The 14,440-nt window shown below is 42.8% G+C and overlaps 1 protein-coding gene across 1 annotated transcript in view; it reads left to right on the plus strand.

Moving 5' to 3' along the window:
* nlgn4xa (neuroligin 4 X-linked a) overlaps positions 1 to 14,237 on the plus strand; it is a gene marked incomplete at its 3' end in the record, with an annotated part of 222,411 nt that extends 208,174 nt beyond the window's left edge. The window contains exons 8-11 of the mRNA XM_080720796.1: positions 9,253 to 9,409; positions 11,252 to 11,500; positions 12,304 to 12,594; positions 13,845 to 14,237. Coding sequence (XP_080576922.1) covers positions 9,253 to 9,409; positions 11,252 to 11,500; positions 12,304 to 12,594; positions 13,845 to 14,237 — 1,090 coding nt within the window. The remainder of the gene's footprint in view (positions 1 to 9,252; positions 9,410 to 11,251; positions 11,501 to 12,303; positions 12,595 to 13,844) is intronic.
* Positions 14,238 to 14,440: the final 203 nt, after the last annotated feature.

The following is a 14,440-nucleotide window of genomic DNA, read 5'->3' on the forward strand; positions in this document are numbered from 1 at the left end:
CCGGCTGGCCAGGGGGAGGCAGTATAGAGACCAGGATTACTGCATGTTTTTGTGAGGGTATCAACCCTAGGAGACACGGGGAGAACATGCAAGCTCCACACAGAAAGGCCCTATCGCCAACCCCACCTAGGGTGTGCGCTGATGATGCGAAGGAAGGAACACGCCCCCCAGTGCCCACAGCGTCCCCCGGCGGGAATTAGGCTGGGTGTTTAACTACATTTCTATTGTATTGACTATACTTGTACTGTATCTCCAAGTTTCAAATGTGTACGTCTTTTCGCAAAGCAAAGCCCTGCTTCATCCTACAAGACTGTCGCACAAAACTAGTGAAAACAGCCGATCTACAAGCACACAACGCCTCGTATCGCGAGGCGTTGTGTGCTTGTAGATCTGCTGTTTTCACTATTTCAGTACATTTTATAGATGATAAATACAAAACGGATTTGGACATACAAGGTTTCCACCCGACAACGACGATATTATGTTATTAAAAAAATATATGTATGGGGTGTACTGAGACAAAAAAGTTTGGGAACCCCTGATTTAGAGGACCCCCTGTAGTAACTCTGAGGACCCCCTGTTGAAGACTCTTGCTGTATGTTATAAGAAGATGAGTTGTGCTGAACTGGGTCTGACGAGCTGCACTGCAGCATTCTGTGATGGAGTGTTAGAACATGGAAACATGCTTACGCAGCGCAGCGAGATTTAATGCATTTAGAACGGGTACACATTATTGTGTATCATTATTTTATGCTTTCACTATTGAAAAACAGCAGATCTACAAGCTCACAGCGCAGCACCGAGTGCCCCGCTGCGAGCTTGTAGATCTGCTGTTTTTGAAAAATCGTGAAAATTAGAATTTTGACCCGATTCTATAAGTGTCTTTTGAATCCTAAGATTTTTTGAAAAAAACCCCTATGTTTCTATGTCAGCAATCTGGCCAGCCATCGTCAAAGAAAAGGTCCTTTTCACTTTAACTGGAGCTCAGTTAGTCTGTTCTTGAGAGACTATATGTCAGTGGTTCTCAAACCTTTTCATGTAAAGGACCCCCAAAATGATATTTATTTGGCCACGGATCCCCATCTCAAAATATCTAGTTCCAGGGAGGGACCACCCAGAAGCACAATTTGAGTTACAAACGTTCGCTTTGAAAAAACATATTCAAAGATTTGCACACATTTTCACAACTTTTTCAAAAATAGCAGATCTACAAGCTCGCAGCGCGGCACTCGGTGCCGCGCTGTGAGCTTGTATATCTGCTATTTTTCACTGGTTAAAGCATTCAATAATTCTAGGCCTAAAAGGATTTAATCAGCAGCGTTTAGCATACAGTTACTGGGTCGCAGGTCAAGCCTCCGACAAATCAATACACTTATAAACGCATGTGAATTATTATACAGAGATGGAATTGGAAAATTAAAATCCAGACAAATAACTTATACTGTAGGCATATACTTGTACATCGTCACTGTCGGGTGGAAACCTTGTATGTCCAAAACCGTTTTAGTTTTGTATTTATCATTTTAAGAATGATTTAAAGGACTTGCCTTGCCTTGTCCAAACTCTCCTGAACTTGAATGCAGCATCTTATGTTGGCAGAATTGCCCTCTCTGTGTAGAAATCCAGTATTCACTTGATTAGGCTTAGTTCAGTGAGGTATCAAGCACGAAAATAGCGCTGCGACGCTTTGTGAGCTTGGAGGTCTGCTATTTTCGATATTTCCACCAAAAGGCCCCTTTAGAAATGTCAGCCCCTGCCTCTCTAACATTCTCTGTACGTCCCTGGGTGTAGATGTGTAAAGAGAAAGGATACAAACCATGTAGTTTCAGCCAAAACAAACTGGATCAGCAGACTCTTGATTTTAAACACACTCTGTGTGCAATATTCAATGCATTAAAGGTTCATTTGGAAAAGAAAAAAACAATGTAACTGCATGATGATAGAATGAGCCAACTGGGCTGCCAAGGCATAATGATTTACAGGAAAAGATTTGCCCGAATAAACAAGAGAAACAAGAGAAATTCAAAGCCGACTCATAAATTGGAATCCTAAATGAATCATAATTTATATGGAGTGTGCGCGCTGTGCAAACACGCAAAGTGAGCCGTCATTTAAAAACTAAAACAAAAAGAAAGTTCTTGTGTGCCGGGAAGGAAAGCTTTTTCCCTTCCTAAGCAGTTCCCAGTCGTGGAAAAATAACTCAATTGTTTTACTTGAAGGGATATTTCACTTTCAAAAAAACTTTTGGTAATTTTATCGTCTAATCAGGCTTTTATGAACACCGTGAACAGTTTTTAATGTGCTTGATTCAATATTTAGATATTTGATGTAAATGTTACCAGGCCCTCCAGGCCCAGGGCCTCTCCCCACACACACCCATTGTAACTTCAAACTTCATTTTAACCATGATAGGTTCATTAAAAACACCCATTATTCTTTTTTTCTGGTGACTCATATAACCCTCCTAATACGTGAGCAGGCCGTGTTTTATCCGTAACATTTTTCATTTATTTTTAATAATTATCTTTTTGTATTTAATTTTTTCCATTTTCCCAAATAATTATTAAAAATAAATGAAAAAAGTTATGGATAAAACATGGCCTGCTCAGGAGGGTAGTATGAGTCACCAGAAAAATAATAATGGGTGTTTTTAATGAATCTATCATGGTTAAAATGAAGTTTGAAGTTACAATGGGTGTGTGTGGGGAGAGAGGCCCTTCCACTGTTTCCCTGTTGAAAGTGGAATATCCCTTTAAGTAAAAGTATCAATACTGTAATATAGAAATACTCCGTTACAAGTAAAAGTCTGGTAAATTCAAAATGTACTTGTAAAATGTAAAAGTATGAACGTGTTGGCATCAAAATGTACTTCGTCTACAAGCTCACAACGGGTCGCGATGCGACGCGTTGTGAGCTTGTAGATCTGCTATTTTCAAATAGCCACGGTATAAAACAGGGCTAAAGTGGGTTTATGTATGTTATAATATTATAATGTATACCTGCAAAATATATAGTAACTATAGTTTTCAAATAAATGTAGTGGAGTAAAAGTACAAAATTTGGATCCGATATGTAGTGGAGTAGAAGTAAAAGTATTGGAAAATGGAAATACTCAAGTAAAGTACAAATACCTCAAAACTGTACTTAAAATGTACTTAGTTACTTTACAGCACTGACACCACGTCCGAACGTGCTTATTTTTAGGTGTTATGTTTGGATCCTATATGGCCCCGCGTCAGGGTGACGGTGACAGTGTAATGAGATGCTGTATGACAGGCCTCAGCCTGTAGGACATCTCTCCTATGGGTGTCAGGGTGCTTGTAGGACATCTCTCCTATGGGTGTCAGGGTGCTTATCCCATTTCCACCGCGACTGCATTTTTTTTTATCCCTTTAACTATTATTTTATACTTAAAATAGCAGATCTACAAGCTCACAGCGCAGCACCGAGTGCTGCGCTGCGAGCTTGCAGATCTACTATTTTTGAAAAGTCGTGGACATTATTTTGTGCGAGTCTTTGAATATTCTTGACCCGATTCTATAATGTCTTCTAAATCCTTCTAAGGTTTTTTGGAGAAAAAGAAAAAAGAAAAAAAAAGAAGTGCATGTTTCTATGTCAGTGGTTCTCAAACATTTTCATGTCAAGGACCCCTAGAATTATACGTATTTGGCCGCCGGCCCCCGTCTCAAGATATTGTGTATCAGGGACCCCCCAGAAGCAAATATTTGAGTTACAAATGTTCACTTTAAAAATACATTATATTCAATGATTTGTACAAGTTTTTATGATTTAAAAAACAGAATAGCAGAACTACAAGCTCGCAGTGCGGCACTGAGTGCCACGCTGCAAGCTTGTAGATCTGAGTTGTAGATCTGAGCTTGTAGATGTGCTTTTTTTTTTATAGTTAAAGTATCAAATAATTCTTGGTCTTAAAGGGTTATTTTCAGACGGATCATGTCTCTGTACTGCAGGGACAAACAACGCAGTCACAACACTAAGAAGTGTCTCTTCTCTTCTCTCTGTACAGCAGCTGCCTGTTGGCCCTGCAGTGTGAAATCCTGGCACGTTTAGTTTCTAGAGCAGAGATTCTCAAATGTATTTATTTTATTTATTATTATGTTTGGTTCCTGAGGGGGTTCAAGGTGGTCCCCAGCTAAATGATGGAGAGTCGGTAACCAAATGGACCCCTGTTAGATCTTTAAATCTTGCGAGTGTAAACGGATCCCTGTAAATAACGTTTTTTTTTTTTTTCCATTATGAGGCACTCAAGGAAAAGTAAAGCCTGTCTGTGGCGAGTCCCCTTCATGCCCATACATCATCATATGGAGATCTCTTATCTATGTCCGTCTGGCTCTCTTTATATGCCCTTATATGGTGTGACGCCCCTGTCCTCATGTGTGTCACGGTTTTCCCCTCAGAGGCTCCAGGAGCAGCAACGTGACGACGCACTCTGGATGAGGCTCTGTTTAGTGAGGGTGTAACGATATGGTAACTGAATCCAAAAATCGATTTTAATTTGTAATGATCTACGACAGGGTTCCCCAATAGGCGGCCCGCGGGCCACCAACCACAGTAATAATGGTGGTATAAGAGCAGCAACAACACTAGTATATTGTCGTTGTCGGGTGGAAACCTTGTATGTCCAAAACCGTTTGTTTTGTATCTATTGTCTAAAAAAGTTACTAAACTAGTGAAAACGAGGCGTTGTGTGCTTGTAGATCTGCTGTTTTCACTAGTTTTGTTACTTTTGTGCAATGGTCTTGTATGATGAAGCAGGGCTTTGCTTTACCAAAAAAAATTAACATCTGAAACTTGGAGATACAAGGTTTCTGCCCGACAATGACGATATCTGAACTGTCGCTGGAGTAGTTGTTGTTGTGGCCCTCGGCTTGGTACCCTAGACATAATTCGTCTCTTGGGGAAAACTATATGGGAAACCCTGATCTACCATATAATTTGCAAAAGCAAAATATCGTACCGCTTTGGCTTTGTATCGTTTTAAAATGTGGTAATCGGTATCGAATCGTTTTCCAATGCAAATAATTGATTGTATGGAAATTAAGTATTTGTGCCTTGTATTTGGCAATTTTAAGATGGAAAATTAAAAAGAGGGGTCTAATTACCTTTCCACTCCATATAGCTACTCTTGGTCTATGGATAAATGTGTGTAATATCTGTGTTCATGTCAAGGTGGGTTTGTCCATGTGTGTTGAAATATAATGTCCATGTATTTGCTAGAGAATCACAGCGTTTACTTCCATAATAATAGATTTTTACACGTTTTACACAGATTTAATTTCTTTCCTAAATAGTTACTATATCGATTTTAAATCATTGAATTGAATCGTATCGCCATGAATGAACCAATATCGTCCATTTATTGTAACGTTAACCATGTATCGTGATGCGTATCGTATCGTTGGTAAAATGTATCGTTACACCCCTACTGTTTAGGGTGCAGGGAGCTCTCTCTCTCTCTCTCTCTCTCTCTCTCTCTCTCTCTCTCTCTCTCTCTCTCTCTCTCCCTCTCTCTCTCTCTCTCTCTCTCCCCCCCCCCACACACACACTGTCAGCGTCAAGGTTGCCCCCCCCCTCCACAGTGCTTATCCAAAGTTAATGTAATCGGCGCCACATGAGTCACATGAGAGCAGGGACGTGCTGGCCATTGGGAAAAGCGGGACAACTCCCGAACGGCCGGTTCATTCCCGGCCGGTCCAGGCCGGCCATTAGGAAAAAGATTATAATAAAATGTCGGCCTTCGTTCCATTTTGGGGGCTGGGCGGCAAATCACTACTGTCGGGTGCGAGGCGTTGTGTGCTTGTAGATCTGCTGTTTTCACTAGTTTAAATCATTTTTAAAATGATAAATACAAAACAAACGGTTTTGGACATACAAGGTTTCCACCTGACAACGACGAAATATGACTCATGTAATTGGCAAATCTTTGAGTAGCAGCAGCGCTATAGAGAGAGATCTCTCTCTGTAGCGCGCAATGAGGGCCTCTCCAACTCTTTTTCCCGGGCTGAATCAGGGGCCCAGCACGTCCCTGCATGAGAGCTCAGTTCTGACCTGCAGTGGAAAATATAGAATAACTACAAATACCATTCCTACCAAACAGTGTGGGCTAACCCCAAAAGACTGTGAAAAAATGGTAAATAAATGGTAAATGGTGCATTTATACAGCGCTTTTATCCAAAGCGCTTTACAGAGATTGTGCATTACATTCACCCATTCACGCGCACATTCATACACCGGTGGCGGAGGAAACCATGCAAGGCACCAACCTGCTCACCGGGAGCAATGTGGGGTTCAGAGTCTTGCCCAAGGACCCTTCGACATTAACTCAGGGGGAACCCGGATTCGAACTGGGAACCCTTTCGTTCCCAGATGCCTCATCACTAAACCATAGTTTTGTTGGCCGTTTTTTAACACAGGGAATGTTTTTTCATGCAAAACAAATGCTTGCAATGGATTCAGAATCATTAAAAACCCCTAGTTTGACCCCTCACATCCCACTTAAAGCAGATTTTTTCGGGAGTAATTTTTTCCTTTATAGTATAGTGTATAGTAGGCTAAGTGAATGAGACTGCAAATTACCCTTGCTGTCAAACATTTTTTGCCCGCATTTTTGCCAGGGACATGGGAGCTCAATTTGTTATTTAACCTTCATAGTTGACAAAACCACTGAGAAACGGACCTTTATCGTGGTCAGGGAAGTATCAGATTCGCCCAAACTATTACTTAAAGGGGAAGACCACCAATTTTCAATATTGAAATATGTCATTAACATACCTTAGAGTAGTTGTGTGGAAATAGAAAAAAAAAAGTTCCCCCCCTTCTGTGTTGCCTAGAACTGGAGGATTGATTTTGGGGTTTGTATTGTAAAGTACAATGTGTGATGTCATCAAGTTGTACTTTACAATACAAACCCCAAATCAATCCTCCAGTTCTAGGCAACACAGAAGGAGGGGAACTTTTATTTTATTTCCACACAACTCCTCTAAGGTATATTAATGACATAGTTCAATATTGTGATTTGAACCATTATATAATGCTTTAACTATAAACAAATAGCAGACATACAAGCTCACAGCGCTGCACTGAGTGCCGCGCTGAAAGCTTGTCGATCTGCTATCTTTGAATATTTTTGACCCGATTCTATGAATGTCTTCTAAATCTTTCTTCTAAAATCAGTGGTTCTCAAACCTTTTCATTTCAAGGACGCTCAAAATTACAAGCATTTGGCCGCGGCCCCCCATCTCAAAATACGTTGTTCCAGGGACCCCCCCAGAAGCAAATATTTGAGTTACAAATGTTCGCTTTTAAAAAGATACATTCAAAGACTTGCAAAAAAAAAAAAAACGAAATCACGATTTTTCAAAAATAGCAGATCTACAAGCTCACAGTTGTGAGCTTGTAGATCTGCTATTTTTCAATAGTTAAAGCATTGAATAATTCTAATGGGTTTCTAACAGTCCACGGCCCTCCTGTGAGACGCAGCAGTGAATAGACGGATCTCATAATGTCCGTTGGCGAGGTCCAATTACACGAAGATCACGTTGAAAATGGGCAAAGCGGACACTTTGAGCGACCCTAATGGACAGTTAAAGTGTCCGTTTAGCATCGACACGCTGCCGCCGCAGATGATTGAAACGGGAAGCACGTTTCGGACACAACGAGAAGGAAGGGAAAACATTCCAGCCGCACTCACAGATGCAGGTAGATGGACGTCGAGGGGTCCATCCATCTATGGAAGATGGACAGTTTAGCTGTTGTTAAAATCAAATTGATACAATATCTGTCTCTAGTCGTTGTATTGAGACCCAACATAATGTTTGACAATTCTACTCTAAATGTGACATTAAGCTGAGACATAAGAGCAGAAACATGGTTCCAAAAGTTACCCAGACACCGACATGAAACAAACCTATGTTCTGTGTCTTCTTTTACCAAACCAACACACAGAGGATTAGAGACAAGCTTCCATTTATACAAGTTTGACATGTTTGGGAGAATTCCATGCAATATTTTGAAATTGAACTCCGCCAATTTTCTATCTGGAGATGATGTGACGTTTGCTTGGTCAACTAGTGCAGCTTCCCAATATGCCTGCATATATGATGTATTTGTTCTTTTAACAACAGCTTATATATTGTTTTACAGGTATAACCTGTCAGACTGAGTTGAATTGTTGACCTTTTGGTTAATGACCTAGTTCAACAGGGGGTCCTCAAAGTTACTACAGGGGTCATTCAAATCTTCGTGTGATAGAAAGCCTTTGCCTCCTTTATATATTAACCACTTGAACACGATATCTGTCCATATTGGGAGTTCTTTAGCCAAAAATAGCTGATCTACAAGCTTGTAGATTGGCTATTTTTGGCAAAGAGGTTTGGTGTAGAGGGGAAAAAGAGCAGACTAAGTACAGAGTGAAAGGTCAAGTTTATTAAGTATTGACGGTTCAAGTGGTTAAATATCTGAAAACACAAATTGACATGAATCCAAAATACACTGATGATTGTGCTGTCAAACAATGAAACTATATGGAATCTATGAACAGGTTGTGGGGGTCCCTGCTTCATCTCTCTCTCAACTAAGGGGTCCTTGGCACCCCCTGGACATGACGCTAGCATGTCGCAGGGATCTTTACCCCTGATTCAACACTTGTGAAAATAGGTTGAAAGCCACTGCTTTAACACTAATAGTGCCTCTTAATCTGAAGGTTGCTTGGTGCCTCGGTGCCACGCCGTTTCCTCCATAGGCCGCCGCTATTATTTTGAAGGGCTGGAAGGGGTTGTTTTTGTTTTTTTGGATTATCACTTGACGGCAACGATTACGTCATCTAGTCACATGACAGTGTGAGCCCAGAAGAGAACATGGCTGCGCCCAGCGTTTGTGTACAGTATGGAAGAGTGGAGACCATCCTTTGTATAAGAATGTCCCTTTTGGAGAAAATGAGGTCTCTTTATGGGCCTCTCAATGGATTTACTATGGAGGACGTTAACTTCGCGTGCACGCCCGACGTGCGTTGTAAACAAATCGCGGACATTACCGATGCAGGCGGGACCGGAGCGACGTACAGTAAGTAATAATATCTTTACTGTATATACAGTAAGATTGACAGTCCTCACCGTCAACGGCGCCATGGTATTAACCCTTTCAATGACGGTGAGCACCGTCAACAGCAGCAGAACAGTTAAATGACACGTTCCCTTCCTCCCCCCCCCCCCCCCCCCCCCTGTGTCTCCCCAGGGACCCCAACCAGCCCGTTCCCCAGGACACCAAGTTCATCCACACCAAGCCCAACCGCTTTGAGGAGGTGGCCTGGACCAAGTACAACCCCAAGGACCAGCTGTACCTGCACATCGGCCTGAAGCCGCGCGTCCGCGACCACTACCGTGCTACCAAGGTACTTTACCTCCAAAACCTGATCAACCCCTACAACCCCAAACGTTCACTATTTATTATGACCACTACCGTGCCACCAAGGTACTTTACCTCCAAAACCTGATCAACCCCTACAACCCCAAACGTTCACTATTTATTAGGGGTGTAATGATATAGTAACTGTATCGATATATCTTTTTTAACTTAAAAAATCGAAGTATATCGAAATGAAAACAGCTCAAATCGAATCGTATCGTTTTATTTTGTATCGTATCGAATCGGCAGTGCAAGGAATCGATTGTATCGATTCTACCTACTTGTGCATTGTATTTAGTATTTTTAAGAAGAAAACATTTAAAGGATGGGTTTTATTACTTTTCCTTTCCATATAGCTACACTGGTCTATCGATACATGTGTGTAATCTCTGGGTTCATGTCAAGGTGCAGGTTTGTCAATATACAATGTCCATGTATTTGGCAGATAATCACTGTGTTTACTTATTTATATCCATAATAATACATGTTTCCCTTAAAACCTGCACTATCCACACCTTTCACACAGATTTAATTTCTTTGCTAGATAGTTACTATATCGATTTTAAATCATTGAATCACATCGTATCGTATCGCCATAAATAAACCAATATCGTCCATGTATCGTATCGTCAACCATGTATCGTGAAATGTATCGAATCGCTATTAAAATATACCGTTACACCCCTACTATTTATTATGACCACTACCGCGCCACCAAGGTGCGATGCGACACATTATGAGCTTGTGGAACGGCTATTTAAAAAAAAAAGAAAATGCAACGGGAGATCACGTGTTATGAGATTCACAAAAGTGCATTTATCTCCTAATCTAACTTTTAGTTGCTTAAAACGTGGCCTTCTCTACCGGCCGTTATAAAAGCACTGATGGCTGCGATTGTTATTTTTGTGAAAGAAGATACTATCGCAAAATAAATCCAGGTCATACCTTACTTTTACTCCTACCCTCTGAAATAAGGTAAGATCAATACAAAAGAAATTGGCACTGGGCGATTAAATATTGGGTGCGTTCGGAAATGTGAACTCAACGCACTGGTGTACCATGTTGTCGTTCATCTATTCAGTGCACTTGGTGCGTTGTCGTTCGGAAATCCAGTGCGTGGCGCACCGGTGTGCCGAGTGCACGCACTGACCGACCCTACTCAGAAGATTGTTTTGATTGGTTGGTTTTCATGGTCGTGTCTCGAGCGCTAACCGCGTGCTAACCGCAAAATGCAGCATTTGCAGCTTAATTAGTCGTTTGGGCGTTGATAGTTTCACACACATCAACATGTAAACTAACAGCAGGCATGCCAATGTTATGAATTACATCTCCTTTCAATATCAACGTTACGTTAGCAACTGCTGCTTTTCAGAAAGTTTACCTTCAGATTGAAAAAAAAAAGCTCACAGCTGCCTCTTAACTGGTCGTTCGTAAACAAGCCACACTGAACGCACTCTACAACGTCACGCCCACTGCACTCACTACACTGAGCACACACCCGGTGCGCATTTCCCAACGCACCCATAGTTTCATCATGGGCGCTCGTGACAAATGTCCATTACATTTTTCCTCCCACCCTTGTCAACTCAGGTGGCCTTCTGGTTGGAGCTGGTCCCCCTAACCCTAACCCACATCAACGAGCTGTTCATTATATATCTTTATTATATTTAATATTAATTATATCTGTTTATTATATTTAATATATTCAGGTGGCCTTCTGGTTGGAGCTGGTCCCCCTAACCCTAACCCACATCAACGAGCTGTTCATTATATATCTTTATTATATTTAATATTAATTATATCTGTTTATTATATTTAATATATTCAGGTGGCCTTCTGGTTGGAGCTGGTCCCCCACCTCCACAACATCAACGAGTTGTTCCAGTACGTGTCCACGACCACTAAGATCCCCCCGCAGGACACCACGCCGTACCCCTACACCAAGCGCTTCCCGGGCAAGAACAGCTGGCCCTCCACCACGCGCCACCCCGCCGTGCCCCCGGGGGGCGCCAACACCAAGCAGAACTCAGAGCGCCGCGGCTCCGGCGCCGCAGACCTGGAGGGCGGCGAGTCGACGGTGTGTAGTAGAAATTATCACATTTCCACAAAGGTGGAGTGAATATGAAACAATATATTTATTAACAACAACATCGGCTCCTGACTATTAGGCTAGTCCCTTCTTATGCAAAAAGTCTTTCATCTATGGACTGGTGACGTAGGAGTAAGGATTGGAAAGTAACTTAACTTAACCCTTGCATTGTGTTAGAAAACTGGTGACACTTTTGTTGTTAGTGGGTCAAATTTGACCCGTGATTTAAATACTCCAATAATTATAAATTTAATTTTGTTTCCTCATCCACCTCATTGCTGACTTGTTATGCATTCATATCCATGTAGACTCTATTAAAATATTATTTTTTGTTAAAGTTAGGGTGTCATCTTTCAATATAGCTCGTTTTCAAGTATGAAACATTTTAAAATGCACTAAAGAGAAGGGCTACATAGGATACTAATATTAAAACACACTTCCAAAAATAAATTACTTTTTTTATGGTAGCACACACCGATGTTTCCTGTTGAGATTGGCACATTTCACCCAGGTTTTTTCATCTCACTCACGTCACTTTGTCTGCTGACCTCACTCAGCAACGAAATAAACAGAAAATAAACAAAAATTAAAATAAAACAATTCACAGGAGGCAAGCAGTGATCACCCCATGATGTGCACTGCAATGTAGTTTCAAATGCACTACATTGCAGGCGCTTTTTGAGTGACAAAATAAGAAGACGTGTGATCTGGGCATCTTGCCCCAGGAAATGTGCCAACCTCAATAGGGAACAACGGTATGGTGACAGTTGTGTAAATTCCTGCCACCACAGGTGGTGATCGAGACCAAGCGTGACTACAGCACGGAGCTTAGCGTCACCATCGCCGTGGGCGCCTCGCTGCTGTTCCTCAACATCCTGGCGTTCGCCGCGCTCTACTACAAGAAGGACAAGCGGCGGCACGACTCCAACAACCAGCGCAGCGGCGGGGGGCGGGGCGGGGGCGGCACCGGCCCCACGCCGCAGCGGGCCACGCCCCTGGGCGGCATGGCGGGCGGCGTGTGCTCGCCCGCCGCCAACGATGTGGCGCACCACCTGCAGAGCGAGGAGCTGATGTCACTGCAGGCGAGTAGCGGGTAGCATTCACCTATACCCTCAATGACCATACATGAGGGCAGTGTTTAATCTTGTCGACTCAGACTAAAAGACGATTTTGATGTTTTGTCGACTAGACTAGACTAAAACAATTTCAGAAGACTTGCTAAGAGAAAAGTTGTATTGTTTAATTGATATACATTTTTTTGTGAATTCATTTTCCCCACTGACCTTCTGGAGATGACTGACATCATAGACTACATGAGACCATATATGTCCATATATGGGCATTCCCCCCAAAAACGTTAATATTAAGTCCCTATGGATATATATTAACGGATAAAAGAAATATCCAGTATGGGCATTCCCAGATGATGCCCTGTTAGGCCCTGTTAGGGTTTATAGATGCCCTGTTAGGGTTTATAGATGCCCTTTTAGGGTTTATAGATGCCCTGTTAGGGTACCCCCTTATACTCATATATGGGGATCCCCAGGCATCTGGATGAACTTTGTTCATTGACACACTAAAAGCAGGCTCTGGTCCCACATAGGTCAAATCAGCCAAGTAATGCATTACAATGCACAAGATGCAGCACTTACTGGTAAACAAACACAGCCCCCAAAATAATGGAAATTCACTTCACCAAAACTCAAATATGATTTGAACCACAGGGCAACCACACTTGCAATTTCACAAATTGCAAATGTTCTAGTTGTAAATCGCTCTGGTTTAAAGCAGAAATAAGCAGTTTTCTGCTGACATAAGCAGGAATCATGCAATGGCTTATTTTTTTATTTTTTTATTTTTTTATTATATTCAGTCCAGCGGCTAACAATGCTCCCTAAAAAATCTAGTCTCTGTGGCGCTTCTAGGAGCCGCAGTCTACCTCCAAAACTATTATTTTATCTGTAAGAAAGCTCTGTCACTAGCAGCTCATTGGTGCATGAACCAGCCGACCGGGGCTAAAAGGATTGACAGACAGGTCAACCAATCTGAACAAGAACCTGATTGGTCTGTTATTTTGGATGGGCACCCAGTTTAATCGACCAATGACAGAACTTCTCACAGATAAAAATAATAGTTTTGGAGGCAGATTGTAGCCCCAGGAAGTGTCACACACACAACATTTCTTTAGGAAGCACGGTTAGCTGCCTGAATAAAATTACATTAAAATATTTTTTTTAAATAAGCAATTGCATGATTCCTGCTTATGTCAGCAGAAAACTCCTTATTTCTGCTTTGAGAGCGTCTGCTAAACGCCTGCGTTGTGTCTTTGCAGATGAAGCAGCAGCAGCTGTTGGAGCACGGCCTGTCAGACCTCCACGGGCTGTCGGACCACCACGGTCTTGCGGACCACCACGTCCTGTCGGACCCCCACGGCCTCCACGAGTGCGAGGCGGTGCTGCAGGCGCACAGCGAGGCGCTGGCGGCGGCGGCGTCGCACGAGGCGCTGCAGCGGCTGGCCTGCCCGCCCGACTACACGCTGACGCTGCGCCGCTCGCCCGACGACGTCCCGCTGATGGCGTCGCCCGTCCCGCCGCCGTGCAGCACCATCACCATGATCCCCAACGCGCTGGCCGGCCTGCAGCCGCTGCACAACTTCACCAGCGCCTTCGGGGGCAGCCAGAACAGTACCAACCTGCCCCACGGGCACTCCACCACCAGGGTATAGCTCTGCCACCGCAGGGAGGCGCCGAAACACTCCACCACCAGGGTATAGCTCTGCCACCGCAGGGAGGCGCTCCGAACCGAAACACACCCCCACAAACCACAGATATAGAAAGCTATTGATGCCTCGTTCGCCTCATTTGCAGTTCATTGGAGCAGGCGTGTTGTAACAATTGTAGTCCGGACTTCCTGGAGAAAAAACAAAAC

Source organism: Nannobrachium achirus (assembly GCF_963921795.1).
Source record: "Nannobrachium achirus genome assembly, chromosome: 24".
NCBI classification, from domain to species: Eukaryota; Metazoa; Chordata; class Actinopteri; order Myctophiformes; family Myctophidae; genus Nannobrachium; species Nannobrachium achirus.